Raw genomic sequence first — 20,142 nt, forward strand, 5'->3', positions numbered from 1 at the left:
CCCCCCGGGCTCATAAAAGCAGTCCAGGCGTTTTGCCTTTCCTTGGTTCAGGCGCTGCGTCCAGCAGGCCCCAGGTTGGAATGTCTCTTCCCACCATCCACCTCCCTTGCTCTCTCCGACTCCCTCCCACCAGCTATGGCCTTGGTGTGTAGATAGCAATAACGAGCTTCCTGAGATCTTTGATGTTCCTGTACCATGCACAATTATCTCGTAGATTCCCATAACATGTATTTGACATCTGCTTCCCTGTAGGGGTTATAATTCTGTCTTTGAGAAATTGCTAGCACTTGCAACTTTGCCATTGCAGGGCCTACACTAACCTGAAGCTTCCAATAAAGTTCCTTGTTTCTGCATGACCGTCTGAGCAAGTGATTTTATGGAGTTTGCACAGGGAGGTTGGGAACCCTCACATTAAGTTGCAAGTCATCTGCCTCGTTGTCCTGCTCCTGTACCGTTCTTGGACAGCTATGGCAGGCAACGGGGATGACAACGACAAGAAGGACAGCACCGTACCCAAGCAGCCCGATCCGGCCCCTTCGGAAGGGAAGTCGACTGGGAAGACGCCCAGTGGAGCTGACTCAGGATCGGGCCTGGGTACAAAGCCCAAGTCCACCCGCTTGAATACCTGGCTGGAGTCTCCCCGGGGTTGGTCGCTCCGCAGAGTGACGCGCGGTCACGACGGACTGCAGTTCACGGGTAGGGGTTCGAGGACGATCCCGCCCGAAAGGAAGCCCTGCTGCTTCACCAGATGGATGAGGAGCGGCAGCGCTGGCAGGAGGAGCGCCAGGAATTACTGGACCGGATGGATGCCATGAACGCGGTGATTCTGGACATGGCTCAAGCCATGGACGACCTGAAGGTTCCGACGCCACCCGTGGCTCCGGCGGACGGAGGGCAGCAACCAGGCCCACCTGTGGCTCCCGCACCTCCCATCCGTCCCGCTCCACCGGCCCGCCGAGACCTGAAGATCACGTATGACGGGTCGAGTGACCAGCTGACGTTTTTTATGGTACAAGTGGACATTTTTATGCGGGAACAGGCCCGGACCTTTACCTCGGAAGAATCCCGAGTCCAATACGTGGCGTCTCTTCTACAGGGTGAGGCGGCCGCCTGGATGGTACTACAGTATGAGCTCCGCTCCCCGGTCTTGCGAAGTCTTGATGACTTCATGATCGCCCTTCGACACCGTTTCGAGGACCCGCATTTGGGTGAGCGAGCAAAAACCGCCTTGCTACAACTGCGTCAAGGGACTAAGTCGGTCACGCAGTATGCAAGCGAATTTCAGTCGCTCTCGAGTAAGACTTTGGACTGGAGTGAAGCTACCAGGGTGCAGTATTTCCGCGAAGGTTTGAACCCGGAATTGCAACACTGGGCTTTCATGCAAGGTAACCCTCCCGATGTTGAAGGGTGGGTTCGTCACGCCGCTGACATCGAGAACCGAAAGCAGCTGCTGCTCCTGTCCCGGCAACGCACCGGACGGGAGACCAAGACCCGTGGAGACAGGCCCGGCGGTCCGAAGGACTCTCGTCTCCCCTCGGGGGGAGGACCATCCGTGACTGAACGCCGCAAATGCTTTGAGAGCGGGACCTGTCTCGTTTGCGGGGGAAGAGGATACTTTGCCTCTCAATGCCCTTCCCGACCCGGACGTCCGGGACCGTCTCGTCCGGCAATGACCGAACCTGAGAAGCCCCCTCCCGAGGGGCAACCTCGCTGCCGGAGCGGCGCACCGAGCCGACGGGTCGCACTCTCGGCCTTGCACGCACGCACCGAGGTTGAAGCCTCGGGCACTTCTGGCCCATCGGGGCCACGGATTACAAATGAAACCTTTGACTCATCGGAGTCACAGATTACAAATACCGTGTCTGCTTCCTCCAGCGAGGAGGAGGACTGGGACATGCCGGCAAAAAACTCCGTCGGTCTGCTGTAAAGGGGACTCCTCAGCAGACCGCTCCGAACGTTGTGCAAGGAGCTCCACTGATGGTAAGCGCTCAGGAAGACAATGTGTATGTAAAAGTCAATCTCTCGTTGCCAAAAGGGGGGCCCATGTTAGAATTTACAGCCCTAGTTGACTCGGGTTGTGCCCGCACCCTGATAAGCGAAGAGGCTGCCCGACAATTGTGAGTTAAGCGAAAGCGGCTATCTGAACCCATCCGCTTTTCCCAGATGGATGGCAGTGACTTTAAAAAGGGACCTGTTACTCACCGCACCGCTGCGGTCGTCATGGCCTTAGGGGAGCATTGGGAACGGCTTTATTTTACTATTGCTCCCATTGCCGCGCCCGTTGTTTTAGGGATGAACTGGTTGCTGGGGCACAATCCTTCCATAGACTGGATCGAGCGGACACTCACTTTTCCCCGCAACCTGTGTGAATTCCATGATAAAGACCGAGTGCTTAAAACTCCCGCAGCCGCCCTCGTGGGGGCCCCTTCTATCAAAGCTTCCCTGCCCCAGCTCCCCAGCGAGTATTCCCAGTTTGCCAATGTGTTTGACGTGCGGGAATGTGACGAATTGCCCCCCCACCGGGAGACGGACTGTGCTATTGAAATAGTGGGGGATGGCAAATTATCCAAAGGGAAGGTCTACCCCATGAGTCCTAATGAAAAGGCGGTGTTGCGAGAATATTTGGACACCAATTTAGCGCGGGGCTTTATCCGCCCGTCAAAGGCACCATACTCGGCCCCCGCCTTCTTCGTCAAGAAAAAGACGGGAGACTTAAGACTGTGTATTGATTACCGTAGACTGAATGCTGTCACTCAGTCTAATGCATACCCCCTCCCTCTCATTCCAGACCTTCTCGCACAATTGAAGGAGGGCCGAATCTTCACCAAATTGGATTTGGTGGAGGCTTACCACCGTGTCCGCATACGAGAAGGGGACGAACCAAAAACTGCCTTCTCAAGTTGTTTTGGAATGTTTGAGTATTTAGTGATGCCGTTCGGACTTTCGGGGGCTCCGAGTGTATTCATGCAATTGATTAATGAAGTGTTTCATGATTTATTGTTCCGCGGGGTGGTGGTTTTCTTGGACGATATCCTCATTTATACGAAGACCATGAAGGAGCACGTACAACTGGTGCGCGAGGTGCTGCAGCGGCTGCGCGAGCACAAACTGTTTGCTAAGGTTTCTAAATGTGATTTCCATCAACCCTCCATCACCTTCCTGGGCTATGTGATTTCCCATCAAGGCTTAGAGATGGATCCCGAGAAGGTTCGGGCGGTAATGGAGTGGGACCCCACCACCATGCGCAGACATTTACAGCAGTTTTTGGGCTTTGCTAACTTTTACCGAAACTTCATCCCTAACTTTGCCCAGGTAGCGCTCCCTCTCACTTCGCTCCTGCGTACAAAAGGGAAAGGGGCGGGAGCCGCCTTGCCCTCTGCTAGGTTGCAATGGACTTCGGACTGCCAGCAGGCTTTCGATACGCTCAAGCAGCTTTTCTCGTCCGAACCAGTTCTCGCACACCCTGATTGTGAAAAACCTTTTGTGGTCCAGGTCGATGCTTCTGACGTTGCCATGGGGGGGCCCTCTTGCAACGGGACGAGAACGGTCAGCTGAAACCTTGTGCCTATTTTTCTAAAAAGTTCTCCCAATCCGAAATCAACTGGGCCATTTGGGAGAAGGAAGCCGCAGCTGTTAAACATGCCCTCACCATTTGGAGGCATTTCCTGGAGGGGGCAGAGATCCCTTTTGAAGTTTGCAGCGATCACAAAAACCTGGAGGCCTTAAAAGGGGCTAGAAAGCTCACCGCGAAACAGATTCGTTGGGCACAGTTTTTTGCCAAATTCCGCTTTGTCCTGAAACATGTGCCAGGAAAGGACAATGCGTTAACGGATGCTCTTTCTAGGCTCCCCCAATACCGCAATGACTTTGACCGGCCGGTAGATTCCTTGTTTACCCCTGAACAGAGAGGGGAAGTCTCGGGACTTGCAGTAACCACCCGGTCCCAGTCCCACCGCCAGGATTTTCCTCCCCTCAAAGGAGTCCCGGAGGCTTTTCAACAGTGGCTCCGGGACACTTCTCTGAGGGAGGCGGATCAGCAGGTTCTCCCCGCACATCTCGACCAACAGGGCTCCTTTTGGTTGCAGGGGGGTAGGCTTTATGTCCCCGAAGTACTCCGAAAAGAAGTGCTGGGAATGGTCCACGGGGCCAAACTTGTGGGGCATTTTGGGTTTGTAAAGACTTTGCATTTATTGCGGCGTCAATTTTGGTGGCCAGGTATGAGAGCCGATGTGGAGTTATACGTGCGCAGCTGCCCCATTTGCGCCACTGCCAAAAAACGAATTGGAAAGCCCCCTGGACTCTTAAAGCCTCTGGAGACCCCGACCATGCCCTGGGAAGTGATCGCCATGTATTTTATCACTGATTTGCCCCCAAGTCGGGGAAAAACTGTACTGTGGGTGATAACAGACTTGTTCTCTAAACAGGTTCACTTTGTTCCTTGTGCGGGGCTACCATCGGCCCAAAAGTTGGCTAAACTGTTTATTAATCACGTGGTGAAGTATCATTCGATCCCGAGGAAGGTCCTCTCCGACAGAGGGGCCCAATTCGTTGCCAAATTCTGGAGGGCCTTCCTAAAAGTCATGGGGGTGGAGGAACAAGGACTCTCTTCAGCCTACCACCCCCAGACTGATGGTCAGACCGAACGTGTCAATGCTGTGGTAGAATGCTATCTAAGGTGTTATGTCAATTACCACCAGGACGACTGGGTAGACCTACTGCCTTTTGCTGAATATGCCTATAATAATGCCCCCCATTCCTCCACAGGTTTCAGTCCGTTTCATGTGGTTTATGGGAAAGACTTTGGGCCCTTTGGTTCTCCTACCATCACTCCTGAACTTGAAGGGGTGCAGGAGGTCCAGGATTGGGTACAGGTGGTGCAGACCACTTGGCCCTGGCTGCAGAAAAACCTGGAAAGGGCCAAGCGCAAGTACAAAGACCAGGCCAATAAACATCGGTCCCCGGGGTGGGAACTCAAGGTGGGAGGGCAGGTTTACCTTTCCACAAAGAACCTACGTTCACTTCGGCCTTGCAAAAAGCTTAGTGACAAGTATGTAGGTCCTTTTCCCATCACCCGAGTGATCAACGACGTCACGGTGGAGTTGGAACTCCCCAAGTCTCTCCGAGGGGTACATCCGGTGTTCCACATCAGCCTACTTAAACCGTACGTCGCTGCCCCTCACTTCCACCCCCTCCCTAAGTCCGAAATTCCTACGGTTGTGGGGGGGAATCGCATCTTGAAGTTTCTGAAGTGTTGGATTCTAAGCTGAAGAAGGGAAAATTGTTCTATCTGATCCGCTGGAAGCACCTGGGGCCCGCCCGTGATGAATGGGTGGCCGCTCCCCATGTGGCGGCTCCCCGCCTGGTTCGAGAGTTTCACTCTGCCTATCCTGACAAGCCTCGTCCACCCGGACTCGGGGGAGGGGGGCCTTAAGGGGGGCAGAATTCAAGGGTCTGTAAGCTTTTGCTTTGTGTGCTCCCCCCCCCCCCGGGCTCATAAAAGCAGTCCAGGCGTTTTGCCTTTCCGTGGTTCAGGCGCTGCGTCCAGCAGGCCCCAGGTTGGAATGTCTCTTCCCACCATCCACCTCCCTTGCTCTCTCCGACTCCCTCCCACCAGCTATGGCCTTGGTGTGTAGATAGCAATAACGAGCTTCCTGAGATCTTTGATGTTCCTGTACCATGCACAATTATCTCGTAGATTCCCATAACATGTATTTGACATCTGCTTCCCTGTAGGGGTTATAATTCTGTCTTTGAGAAATTGCTAGCACTTGCAACTTTGCCATTGCAGGGCCTATACTAACCTGAAGCTTCCAATAAAGTTCCTTGTTTCTGCATGACCGTCTGAGCAAGTGATTTTATGGAGTTTGCACAGGGAGGTTGGGAACCCTCACAGTGATATTGTTTGCAGCAAGGGGTGGACGCTGGGCCGCTTCCCCATTCCTTGCCCCAACCCGGCTGGGTGAGGTGAATGGTTGCGGGTGCAAGGAGCTTCTAGGCCCAAGTCCAGGGTGACGGCCCCTGGTGTGGGACACCAGACTAGACCAGCTACATGATAATACAATTTCAAATATTGTAAGGCTAGCCTGTAGCAGTCTCTGACATGATCATGGTATCTTGTGAACATGTGCAGAATTAATTCCATATAGGGCTTAAACACATCATACACATACAGAGGTTTGTGTAATGTATAATGAAACTCTGTGTCATGCTGACAGGCAACTCTGTGTCATGCTGACAGGCAACTCAAGGTTAGCTCTAATCAAAGCTAACTACTAAAGTTACTCTGGCTTGCCCTTGAAGGGGCAGCATAAAAGTCATCTTTCTGACTTAGCTGCCAGATGTCGGAATCTTAACTGGCCTTTTCAAGGTCTTAAGAATCTTAATCTACTAAGAGTGCATTAATAGTTGGAAGTGTGCTTAAAATATAGTTCTCTCAACGATAAGAATAATATGCTTCCTTGCTCTACTGTAATCTTGCAGCAGAGAATGCAGCAGGGAATGCAGCAGAGAATGCAGCAGAATGCAAACCTGCTAAACTAATGTAAACAACACTTTGTAAAGTGACAATGTCAGCTAAAATTATGTTTCATGAGTTATATAGTTAAACGTTGTGCTACAGGTTTCTAAGTAGTCTCATTTAATGCGTATAGTCCTAACGAAGAGGATGGTATAGAAATTAAATATGTAACTTGATCATGTAACTCAGAAATAAGGATTTATACTTTAGGCACAGAGGACTGAAAGGGAAGGATGTCCATATTTGGACAATAAGATATCAGAAGACAGGAAAAGAAACCACTAAAGCTCCTGATTTTGGATACGAAAGGGAAATAAAATTATCCTTTCGAGGGCTAAGGAAAAGAAGTTCCTGAAGGAAAAGGAACATTCTTCACTCTTAATGGGTCTAGAAACAGTATAAATAGAGCCACAGTACATTTTAGAGTTCTATGGCTGGCAGACTGCAGCTGTCTGGCATAGCACCTCCATCTCAAAAGGCTTGAGATGTAAAACATTGAAACTCTGATCCTTGCGTGGACAGAAGTTCTCAGATATCTTGAAATATCAAGATCTGGATATTTCAACATATCTTACTTACAGTCTTCTTGTGAGACTGCTCTATTCCTAGAAGAGGATAGAGACCCTTAGAATTCCTATTCTTTGAATGGGAATCTAAGTGCAGAGATCTTTTCATGTAATGGAACACTGAGAGTCCATCAGATTTATGGATTCTTACGAACTAAGCCTATTTGGCTTACCAATGCTAAGAAGCATCCTGAACACAGGGCTAATAGCTAGACCTCTGAGATTGTGTCAGAACGTCCTCTACTTAACAGAGGGACTTCTGAACCTCCTCAGAGCAAGAGACCAGAGAAGGGAAAGGAGACTCTCTGTACTCTGTGAGATATGCACAATGCACATACACAGATGACACAGCAAGGTATAGTGTGTCTTCTGTACAGAAATGTTATGATGTTTTGAATGATTTAAGTTAGGATGCTTCTAACCAAATCTTTCTCCAAAGAATTAACCATATTTTGACAGGATTTCTGTAACCTTATATTCTGAATGAAGGTGCATTGCACTAAGGATACTTTATGAGTATATTCTGACTAAAATACTCCTTTATGGAGGCATAGAGAATGTGAATGATTACTTGCTACATAAACATGTTTAAGACTAATGATGTCTATCCTTATATGATATTTTAAGGCTTTGCAACCAAAAAGCATATATTGTATAATGTAAATAAATGTGTTTTTTATATACTTCTACTCTTGTCCATTATTATAAATTTATTGGCGTGTTCAAGAGATGTCCTAGAAGCAATAACAAGTTTCTAGGAACCGTTGATTCCGGTCTAGTGGTGTCTCGCTGAATAAGATAACTCCATTTCTCAGTAAATGGTACATTCTAAGAGTGTAGGCACTTAACGGCCCGAACCGCGACAGTTGGCGACCGCGGCAGGACAGAGCGAAGGGTTTGAATCCAGACGTGGGTTCGAATTCAGAGTGTTTTGCAAGCACACAATTTAAACCATTGGTATTTATTCCTGCAGGATCCTAAAGCACGGCTTAGGAGATTTTGGCTCTATATATTTGCAAAGCTTGTAGAAGTGACTACAATGACAATACCACAGTCAGGATTTGACTGACTTCATAAGGTGAAGGTAAAGGTAACATTACTTTGCAATCTACTGCCCTTTGTATACTGTACATTGAGCCAGGGCACAACTAAACCAATGGGCATTTCTCTAAGTACTTATAGAGAAATGAAGGCTACTATACTGTACTAGCCTTTTCAATAACAGCCTACAAGTGGCTGAGCAAGTAAGCAACTCTATGTGATAACTGTATGATATGCAGTCAGATATATAAAGATACATTAAGATGTATTGATGATTGTACTAAGGTACATAAGGTTTTGAATGTATTGATATGTTGAATTGAAGTACTAAGGTACACATACAATGCTATATGCCAGATTAGAAAATATCTGGAATTTCTGAAACATGTACTTATATAAGAGAATGTAAGACATGATGAATACAAATGAATATTAATGAAATGGAATGTATGTTTCTTTACTTGGTTCTTAACCCACGAGTGTTCAGGTGGTTGAAGGGATGTCTGCTACTCACTTTTCTGTTCCTCATTATGCTATTATGAGATTATTGTACTAAGGACAAACAGTTGTCTGCTGGATAGACAAACTGAAACCTGGGCAATTATGATCATAAATACAGGAGCGTTTGTCACACCCTAAGTAGTGGGTAAGTGGAGCGAAAAAAGGACAGAATGACATGTAGTATGATTGAACTCCTATTTGTTCCCCAATGTGTAATTACTAAGTAAATATCATGCATTATAAATATGATTGAAAGAAAATATACAATGATTCATTGTAAAAATATTTCGTTTTTATCTCCAAATAGAGTAAAAGGAATCTTGGTGTCTAGGAATTTGGATAAGGTTCAGCTGATGTTACTCAGACCAAGGATAATGTTCAGAAACATGAAGATATTTTATATAAGTATATGTTATACTTTTCAGAAAGTACAAGTGTTCTAGATCTTACTTTCCAGCAGATGTGAAAGAAGAATTTGGTGAAATGCCATCACCAGACTGAGGTCATCTGAGAATAATGGACCATATATGTTTGAAGAAAATAATTGAACAATGATCTGAAGAGAATATTTTGAAGAGTTGTGAAAACCACATAGTGGAACATAATATGATGGAACACAGCCCAAAGGGATCATTGTTAAAGAAGTAAGTAAAACTGTATTTACTCCACAGCTATAAACAACAGACAGATGTCTAAGGCCTACTGTATCTGAACTGTATTGGAATCCATCTGCTACATAAGATGTGCAGCTGAAGAAGAGAATATACAGGGACTAACCTGATGAGTCTCTGATTGAATTGGCAGAAAAAGTCACCCCCCAGACTAAGTGACTAACTCTGATCTGGAACCTACCCCTGCTTGGTGACTCGACAATGGTTATCCATACTAACCATCAGAAGCAGGTATTGATGTCTGAAAAATGATGTGATATATGTTATGCGTGAAAACAACTGTTTATCCATCCAACCCATTTATATACTCAGAAGCAAGTATACCACTAAGCTTGTGAGCAATTGATGTTTTGGGATACCACCCAGTAGGTGTACATCGGATTGCAGCAAGTCAAAACCTTTGCATAGAGGACCTTTTGAGATAAGGACTCTCATGATAGACCTTTATGAGTTTGAGGCAAACTCCTCAGAGACTGTCTAAAATGCAAACTTATATGGGCTGAAGGAACTGATGATACTATAAATGTGATGAATCAATATTCATGTCAGAAGAAATATGGAAGAAACAACCATATCAACCATATTCGTCATTCAACAAAGGATTGAAGACAGCCTTGATAAAGGTACAGTGAACTATTTTATATACTTTGCATCCAAGAAGAAAATGCAAGACTAGCATAAATGCTTTATGATAAAGAAGCAAGAAATAATTATGCTTCAGTATATTACAGTATATGCCAATGCCATTGGAAAAAGAATTAAAGATCAGTGAGTCTGTATGATGGAAGCTCCATATACAAGAGAAGCTGGAAGCTTTAACCTCATTCTGTCCTAAGGAGAGGGACTTCAGTTTAGGAAGTCCAAGATATGTAGCTACGTAAACGGGACATTGAGACTCTTTTTTGTGTTATTCCTCTTGGAGAAAACTTCGTGAATGGCCCACAAAAGAGTTCATTGCGGATGATTATCCAAGACTAAACAGCACAACAAGAAGAATTGTATTATGATGATCAGAATGAGAAATAATATTTTTTACAAAATGATACAGAAAGAAAGAAACTGTAATCTTATTCTTCCTGAAGATAAACTTAAAGTGGAAGATCATAGAAAACCACAACAAAGTTGTAGGTTTATATTCCAAAGAAGCTTTGGTGATAAGAAGAAATAGTCAAACAAGACTGTATAGATTTCTATATACTGATGTTCATATGCTGGCTAACATAGCTGAGAAAAGCTCAAAGTTCAGCAAAATATGACTACAAGCAAGTAAAGTGCTTCAAAGAAGATATGTATCCAGAGATGGAAATAATATGGTCTAGAGTTTTGAAAGCTGAATACAAAAAGATTACGCCAAGGGTGTAAACAAGAATATTTCCTAGAGTATTTCATGGCACCAGGTAATTGGAGGTAAAAATGATATGTTTCCCACAGGGAATGTATGGCATTATTGACTATATGCCTGATTAAATGTAATAAATATACAATGTAATGTGAGGTATTGCCTATACTTGTATATTAAGAATGTGACAGCTTCTCACATTTATATTTTACAAACGGAAACCGTACACCCATAAGAGGTGCTGCCCACTATGGGAGACACAAGTTTCTGGTCTCTGCAGTGAGCAGGTCTTAAGATTTATGGGAGTATATAGTGGGTGTGTGGGTATATTATAAATATACTATTCATGTTTGTTACAATTCAGAATGTATTAGTATTATACAGAATTGAACTATAACTATAAAAGATGTCATGTTTATTTGTGTCATAGAATATAAGATTACATAATGACACAACTGACACACAGTGACAGTGACATGTAAGAGTTTGTGTTAAATGATTTTAATGATCTCTTAGAATTAGCTAATTCTGCATTGATACTCATGTTGAAAGATATGGACCCACATAGCAGTACACTCTGCTCCAATTTAATTGTGGGTTCTCACATTGAGATGACCAGAAAACATGGTTTCTGGCACTTTGGATGTCAATCTGAAGGGAAGAACCCAGAACATATTTTTGTAGAATATTGCAATGTTAACCTTGCAACTCCAATTTGTTTGAGACAAACGTTTGGCCATGCTTTTAAACCAAAAGCCAAAAAGACCAATTCTGGAATGGGTTTAATGCAACCCTACGAAATCATACATAACTTGAGGGCTCATCTCAATCTACATGAGATTATTTTTTTTAACAACGAGATTATTTTTTTTAACAACGACCGAACGTTCTATCTTTTACAGTACATTTTGAAACGACCACTTTTTTCCTGTGCCGAGGCTTGACTTTGGAAAAAATGAAGAGAGCTGTGTCTGGGCTTGGAGCCAACAGCTCCAGATAAGATATGAGTAAACTCCCTACTCTCTCTCGTTCACTGAATAAGCTTTTATGAAACTGAGGTTTCCAATGCAATTATAACCATTGCTAAAAGGAATGCATATATGCCACAATTTGTATGTTTTAAGCATAGAATGCTTAAACTATATATTGTCAAGGATTTTCATGGTCAAAGTTCTTGTAAATTATATGGGCTATATGACCCTGGTCTTGGTGTTTTCAGAGAAGTAACACTAAAGGACTGTATGATTGCAGTTGCAATTATGAGCTTAGTTAAGCTTTAACACTGGTTTGAAAAGTTGAGCTACTGTTAAATGCCTTGGAATTATGATTAACAGATTGTTTTTAAATACTTTCCTCCACTGAGGTAGGAAGAACTATGGATTTACAGATGCAAATGTTTGAAGACAACTGATTGAAGAAGACATTATATTATGGCATGAAGACTTATGTAAAGGCATCTCCTTCATTGTACTTCATTGTTATTTTGTAATATTTTGTAATAGCCTACATGTAATGGCTCTGCTGTATAACAGTTTGATTTGTATTGTTATATACTAGTGATACTGTTTCTCACTGCTACTTAATTTTGGTGATTGATTCTATGGTATTCCATGAGCATGGGGGGGATTCATGGGGCATGCTATGCTCATGGATTCCCATATCATATTCTTAAATGTATAAAATGAGGTAGAATACTGCTGTATTCAATACTTGGTTTCAGTACTTCTCTAGGATGTGCAGAGAAGCTTTATACAAAATTAAGTTCTTTTACTGTCTTGGACCCTTTAACTAAGGGTCTCTCTCTCCCTTAAGCCTCGGAGTGAGAACAGATAAGAAGATTTGCTTATGGACTATTTCCTAATGAACAAATGGATAAAAATGGAGGATTCAAATATGCTTCCTTGCTCTACTGTAATCTTGCAGCAGAGAATGCAGCAGGGAATGCAGCAGAGAATGCAGCAGAATGCAAACCTGCTAAACTAATGTAAACAACACTTTGTAAAGTGACAATGTCAGCTAAAATTATGTTTCATGAGTTATATAGTTAAACGTTGTGCTACAGGTTTCTAAGTAGTCTCATTTAATGCGTATAGTCCTAACGAAGAGGATGGTATAGAAATTAAATATGTAACTTGATCATGTAACTCAGAAATAAGGATTTATACTTTAGGCACAGAGGACTGAAAGGGAAGGATGTCCATATTTGGACAATAAGATATCAGAAGACAGGAAAAGAAACCACTAAAGCTCCTGATTTTGGATACGAAAGGGAAATAAAATTATCCTTTCGAGGGCTAAGGAAAAGAAGTTCCTGAAGGAAAAGGAACATTCTTCACTCTTAATGGGTCTAGAAACAGTATAAATAGAGCCACAGTACATTTTAGAGTTCTATGGCTGGCAGACTGCAGCTGTCTGGCATAGCACCTCCATCTCAAAAGGCTTGAGATGTAAAACATTGAAACTCTGATCCTTGCGTGGACAGAAGTTCTCAGATATCTTGAAATATCAAGATCTGGATATTTCAACATATCTTACTTACAGTCTTCTTGTGAGACTGCTCTATTCCTAGAAGAGGATAGAGACCCTTAGAATTCCTATTCTTTGAATGGGAATCTAAGTGCAGAGATCTTTTCATGTAATGGAACACTGAGAGTCCATCAGATTTATGGATTCTTACGAACTACGCCTATTTGGCTTACCAATGCTATGAAGCATCCTGAACACAGGGCTAATAGCTAGACCTCTGAGATTGTGTCAGAACGTCCTCTACTTAACAGAGGGACTTCTGAACCTCCTCAGAGCAAGAGACCAGAGAAGGGAAAGGAGACTCTCTGTACTCTGTGAGATATGCACAATGCACATACACAGATGACACAGCAAGGTATAGTGTGTCTTCTGTACAGAAATGTTATGATGTTTTGAATGATTTAAGTTAGGATGCTTCTAACCAAATCTTTCTCCAAAGAATTAACCATATTTTGACAGGATTTCTGTAACCTTATATTCTGAATGAAGGTGCATTGCACTAAGGATACTTTATGAGTATATTCTGACTAAAATACTCCTTTATGGAGGCATAGAGAATGTGAATGATTACTTGCTACATAAACATGTTTAAGACTAATGATGTCTATCCTTATATGATATTTTAAGGCTTTGCAACCAAAAAGCATATATTGTATAATGTAAATAAATGTGTTTTTTATATACTTCTACTCTTGTCCATTATTATAAATTTATTGGCGTGTTCAAGAGATGTCCTAGAAGCAATAACAAGTTTCTAGGAACCGTTGATTCCGGTCTAGTGGTGTCTCGCTGAATAAGATAACTCCATTTCTCAGTAAATGGTACATTCTAAGAGTGTAGGCACTTAACGGCCCGAACCGCGACAAGCCCTCCTCTTCTTTTTTCATCCTAAATTTGATTCTTGTTTTTTTTTTCTTGCCACACAAATTTGTTTAATTTTTGTTGCCAGTCTTTCAATGTGTTTTCTTCCAAGCAAATAAGTAACATTTGAAATACAAAATTAAGTTTAGGCAAGACATTTATTTTTATTGTTGTCATTCTTCCCAACCATTTGATTTTTAGTTCTGACCATCTCCGGGTCCTTTTCAATTTCCCCCCATGTTGTTTTATAGTTAGAGGTAATAAGGTTCCATTCCAGTCAACATCCTGGCTGCACTGTACCAATTGGATTCTGAACACTTTCAAGGGCTGCCCCATATGGAGTACATTACAGTAATCTAATCTAGATATAACCAGGGCATGCACTACAGTAGCTAGGAATAGCCTTAGTTGGCTAACCAATAAGTTTGGGTCCAAGCGCTCCCCGAGACTATGGACCTGTTCCTTTGAGAGGATTGCAAACACATCCAGAACAAGTACCACTTTAAATCCTGGGTCAGACCATCTGCTCACCAGTATCATTTCCATCTTGTTGGCATTAAGCTTCAGTTTATTAGCCTGCATCCACTCCAAAATTATCTCCAAGCACCACCTCAGGGTTTCTACAGCCTCCCTGGGATCAGCCAGAAGCACAAGATAGAGCTGAGTGTCATCTGGATAATGGTGACAACCTAGCCCAAATCTCCAGATGCCCTCAGCCAGCAGAAGATGTTAAAGTACATGGGTGACAAGATGGAACCTTGGAGGACCCCACGTATTAGATGCTAAGGGGCTGAGCAGCAGTCCCCAAGCACCATGGTCTGAAACCTACCTCCAGGTAGGACCAGAACTACCGCAAAACAGAGCCTCCCAATCTGAGCCTGGGAGGGCAGTCCAGAGGGATACCATGATCAGTGGTATGGGAAGCTGCTGAGAGGCCCAGGTGAATCACACTTCAGTCAACTGGTGCATGTCATCAGCCAGGGTCACCAAAGCTGTTTCAGTCCCACAACCAGGCCTAAATGCAGATTGGAAAGGATCTAGGCAATGTGCTATCAAAATGGCATAATGGCATTATCTCCTGGCAAAACTGGAATTAATCTGGCTCAGTGAAGTGGGCTCTGGCCCACAAAAGTGTATGCCATCATAAGTATATCTAATTCTCAATGTCGCCTCACCTGTGGATACTTAAATCTAGAGATTGGGGCCATGGACAGATGTCATATCATTTTACAAACCTGAGAACAGCCCCCAAATTGCAGAAAAATCTGAAATCTAAAAAAAAAGGAGGGAACCAAACAAAAAGGAGGTTATGCTCCCCATTATAATAGAAGCCACACCTATTGTTTTAAGAAACACATGCTCTCTCATGTGTTGCTAGGCAATCACAGCAGTATTGCTAGCATTTGGAATTTGGCTTCTTTCAGCCAAATTAGAGCATGGTTCTGATTTTTTTTGATATTGTTTAATTTTACTTGAGCCACGTGCTGCCTCTTTACATAGCTGCTACTACATAGTCGGAAGCGACTTGACGTCACTTCACACACACACACTACTTTCAGCATAGGTTCCTTTCTCCTCCAGCATTTAGAATTTGGCTGCTTCTGTTGCTCCAACAGACCATACCTCTGTTCATCTTCCACCAGTATTAGATTCACCTTCACTGTGTCTGCATACATCTTTCTTGGATTGGCCTGAATTTTAAACTTGCCGTTTGCTTTTTAATTACATTTTCCATTTTATTGCTCAGCCTCCAGCCTCTTGTGCCTACCTTAACTGCACTAACTTAAAGATCCCAAAGTCTTACTATTTTTAGGCCTGTGCAAGTAAGTTGAATCTTTGGTCCGCACTCAAACTGACTTACATGTGGCAACATCAAAAAGACAGCTATTGGTAAAGTCTGCAGCATTGGGTCCAGTGAACATTGTCAAAGAGTTCCCACCTTCAAAGCCTAGCCCCGAGGAAGGAACTCTTATCTGGAACAAAATGCAAACAACCTTGCCCCCTGCAGGGCACCTCGCCAGCCCCCGCCAGGCAAAGGACTCAAATATGCAAACCGGCAAGAGTTGCTGCCAACACAAAAAACTTCGATCAGAGAGCCTCCCCTCTAAGTTTAGTGGGTAGAACTGCCACTAGCCCTTCAAAAGGTTTACAGCTAGCAGAGCCTAAGGGCAAAGCTTCTGCCAGCTACTTAGCAACACAAAACAAGCTCACCCTGCAAGGTAGAGACCCAGCAGGGGGAGGTTTTACCTTCAAACAGGATTACAAAACTGCGGTAGCAAGCCTAAGGTTTCAGGCACTCAGATTTAGCTTGGAACCACCAAAAGTCACAAAAGCCAATTTAAAGGCTAACAAGTTTTATTCACAAATGCTGCAATTCCACAGCCAAGTTTCAGAGAAGCAAACAAGCAAGAAAATAATAAAAGTTATTCTTATTACACATTTCAAAATTAGGCAAATTTTGGCAAGGCATACAGTGCCAGGTCCACAAGACGTTTTTGTCAGCAACAAGTTGATTGTATCAGGATGCAAAAATCATTCCAGCAGAGGTTCCCCCTCAGATGACAAGAAAACCAAGCGTTTGGTGAGCTCAGGGAATGGACCAGCCATATCCCAAAGACCACAGTCTGTATGGCCCTATGGTCTATTTTTATGTTAAAACCTCTAAGGCCTGGCCAGTACCATTAAAGGTCAAACAATTATCCTAAACCATTGGGTTGCTAAATTGTAAATCCCATTCAGCTGACCATGTCAGAAGTGCAAGTCGATTCTGCAGTATCGAAAGCACCTGGCCTGGCAGCTGAACTAAAAGTATTTTCTTGCTAGGAGACAAATGGCCTTCAGATGTCTCCAAGGCGAGGCAAAAAGGGAGTTACCAACCTTCTCCAAGCGAGAGCATTCGACACTCCCTAAATACCTCTCGCAAAAGTGAAACCATTCTCACAGTTACAACAAGTTGTAAATTGCCTGATTAGCCGAGGCCTGATGTTCTGGCCTCTCACTGTTAAGCCTGAACCATTATTTTCAGGACCCCAAGAAACATGAAAGTCCTGTTTCTTGACAAACATCACATGCTGGAAAATTTCTCCTGCTAATTCTTCGTGATTGTTTACAAATAATCTGTCGTGAAGTTATAAGCCATTCTTGGCTACATTGAAACTATAAAATTTGTTATTGTATTTGTTTAAGCCAGGTTTTGGCTACATTTAATTTGCCTTAAGCCCTGCGAGGCGATTAGTGTGATTTAACACGTTTTCTACCTTGGTTGTTTTGGTTTGTGATTTTGAATTAATACACTATTGGCACAAAAATTAGAGCATGGTTCTGATTTTTTTTTGATATTGTTTAATTTTTCTTGAACCACGTGCTGCAGCATTTAGAATTTGGCTTCTTTCAGCAAAAGGCTGGGGTGGGGGCAGGGCACTTTCCAAGGTTGTTTTGGCCTTTGAGGCCAATAATCCATTGGGGCCAAGCCAGGCAGCAACCACTGGCATACCTGGCTGCTTAATACTATTCAACAGTATCCACCACACGAAAGCCACTGTGGTATTGTGGTGAGAGTTTCAGACCAGGCTCTAGGAGACATCCCCGCTCTGCTGTGGAAACTCACTGGATGACACTGGGGCCAGTCATGAACTCCCAGCCTAACCTACAAAATAGAGAACAGGAGAATAATGTGAGCTTTTTGGGGTTTCCAATTTGGAAGAAATGTGGGGTATAAATGAAGTAATAAATAAAGCTGAAGATGGGGGCAGCTAAAAAGTATGTTGACTGATTATAAGAACGGGGAGAAGGAAGCAAGGGAGGGATATGGGGGTTGTCAGGAGGAAGGAAAGAGAAAATAGCGGGAAAGAGGTACAGAAAAAAATCAGATGTCCACCGCAAGTCCTTGTGAGTCCCCCACGTGTAATATTTTAATTACTTTTTAAGATATCTTTTTTGTTTTGCTGTAACAAGCTAACCTGGCTACCTTTGGGGGATTCTATACATCTTATGAGTTTAGACTTGTATGTTTTATATCTGTTTGGACTTATCCTCCCCCGCTTTTTTTGTTTCATTCATTTTTTAAAATATCTTTATAATACTTACAGGGACATTCCCACTTCCACATGAATTTCCCAGTTTCCAGAGAGTACTTGGTGATTTTCTGAGCTCACAGAATCTTCATGCTCAGCAAATAGTAAGGAATTAGTAGGAAATCTACAATTTCACAAAATGGACCATCCACACTTAACATTGTCTCGTACTTAGTATCGCTGCTATTTGCCCTGCGGATCCTCTTCCTTGTTCACTACCTCAGCATGCATTCTTCTTTCCCTTAGTTACTGACTCACCAATGCTCAGTGGTTTCACAACAAAAGTAATTTCATCCCACTGTGATAGTCCTGTTGTTTTGATTTGATACTTTATTACCATTTGTAATCTTCACCAGATCATTGAAACCACTTAGAAATACATTGTGACATTTATTTTTCACCCACCATATGTTCCTATTTAGTCGACAAATAAAAAAGGAATATCTTCCATTTTAAAATATTTTTATTCTTTTTATTTTTAAAGTAATGTACTTCATTCTCCTTCTTTTCAATGTGCAGTAGTGAAGGAGGAGAGAGGAATCAGGGCTTCTTGGAGGAGGAGGTACCTCTTGCTAGCAGTAGCCTACCTCTGGTGGTGGTGGGGGGAGTCAGGACAAGGTACTGGGCTGAGGGCCTGCTGGAAACTCCATGGTGCAACCATGGGTGCTAGAAATATGAGCCCACACCTGTAACTAAACCCAAATGAAGAATAAAAGACATCCATGAGCAAACATGTCTTCTGGCTGTCCTTGAAGGCCTATGGAAGGATGGTTCGACGTACCCCCCTACAAGGACCCGATACCAGTGTACCAGTTAAAAATACACCTTATTAACAGATTATTTTGGTTTCTGAAGCATCAAACATAGCTACTTCTGTTTATGATGGTGTTGTTAGAAAGTTCTGAAATTAGAAGTTGGATCTTGTCAATTGCTGTTGTTTAATTTACGTAGGAATAGCAGCTAGTTCTTAATGGTATCAGTCTGCAAATTGGTATGTATTTCTAATAACAGAATCCATAGCCAGCATATTTTCACTGAAAAGAATGTGATATCGGAGGGACATTCAGCATCCTTTGCAGCCTTACAGGAGATCCCTGAGTGCAATGTTCAAAGTGCATTCATTGTATTGCAAACTATAGTGTGTAATCCAGGAAGCGTGCACCAGCATGTCTTCTGATGTTCCAGGAGGGGTTGGGGTATAGCTCCAGGATTGCCCACTGTGCTGTCAGAGAATATGGTTTGAATCGAGTACTCCAGCTGTTCCCTTTCTGCTTTTCTTGTGGAGAGGCAACATATGAGGCTAATTGTAAAATTTGATTGTTCTTTATTCTATACTATTTTCCTCAACATTATAAGTATTTATTTTCATTTTGAAGATACATATCACAGATAACTCAGATCTGCGCCCACTTCTAAAATACAAATAGTATATAGTAATAGTATTTTTTTTCCTTCTAATAGATCTATGGAAATGCAGGATCTAGCAAGTCCTCATAATCTTGTTGGAAGCGGTGAAACACCGGGTAGCTCTAAATTGGACAAATCTAATCTTAGCAGCACAACTGTAACAACAAATGGAACTGGCGGTGAGTGAAGACCCAATTCTTTAAGTCAAAAGACTGGAATTTTAGAAATAAACTAGTTCATGATGGCAATAGTTTATTCCCAAAGAAGATAAGAAAGAATAGTAAATTATGTATAGGACTATGAAGAAAATTATTAATTCAGGGAATGGGTATGGCTCAGTGATAGAATACCTACTTTCCTAGCAGAAGATTCCAGTTTCAATCTCTTATATTGCCAGTTGAAGGATCTAGAGTAGCAAGTGTTGGAAAAGGCCTTTTCCTGACTGAGTCTCTGGAAGGCTGCTGTTAAGAATAGACAATAGTAAGCTAGATGGACCAATAATATGACTAAGTATAAAGTAATACCATATGTTACAATTGTCTGGGAAAAGAGTTTGTCTTTCTTCCTGACAATCCGTTGCCCTCTAAAATTACCCTGTTCTTTTCTGTATATCCTTGCATTGCTCCAACAGACCATACCT

General features: G+C 43.1%; 1 protein-coding gene across 2 annotated transcripts in view; it reads left to right on the forward strand.

Moving 5' to 3' along the window:
• The window catches only part of EYA4 (EYA transcriptional coactivator and phosphatase 4), a 231,460-nt gene that overhangs the window by 91,644 nt on the left and 119,674 nt on the right, over positions 1–20,142 (forward strand). For both annotated transcript variants that reach the window (XM_056856382.1, XM_056856381.1), the window contains one exon: positions 19,557–19,681. In XM_056856382.1, the coding sequence (XP_056712360.1) occupies positions 19,557–19,681 (125 nt within the window). The remainder of the gene's footprint in view (positions 1–19,556; positions 19,682–20,142) is intronic.

Source organism: Euleptes europaea, chromosome 10, assembly GCF_029931775.1.
Source record: "Euleptes europaea isolate rEulEur1 chromosome 10, rEulEur1.hap1, whole genome shotgun sequence".
Taxonomy (NCBI): Eukaryota; Metazoa; Chordata; class Lepidosauria; order Squamata; family Sphaerodactylidae; genus Euleptes; species Euleptes europaea.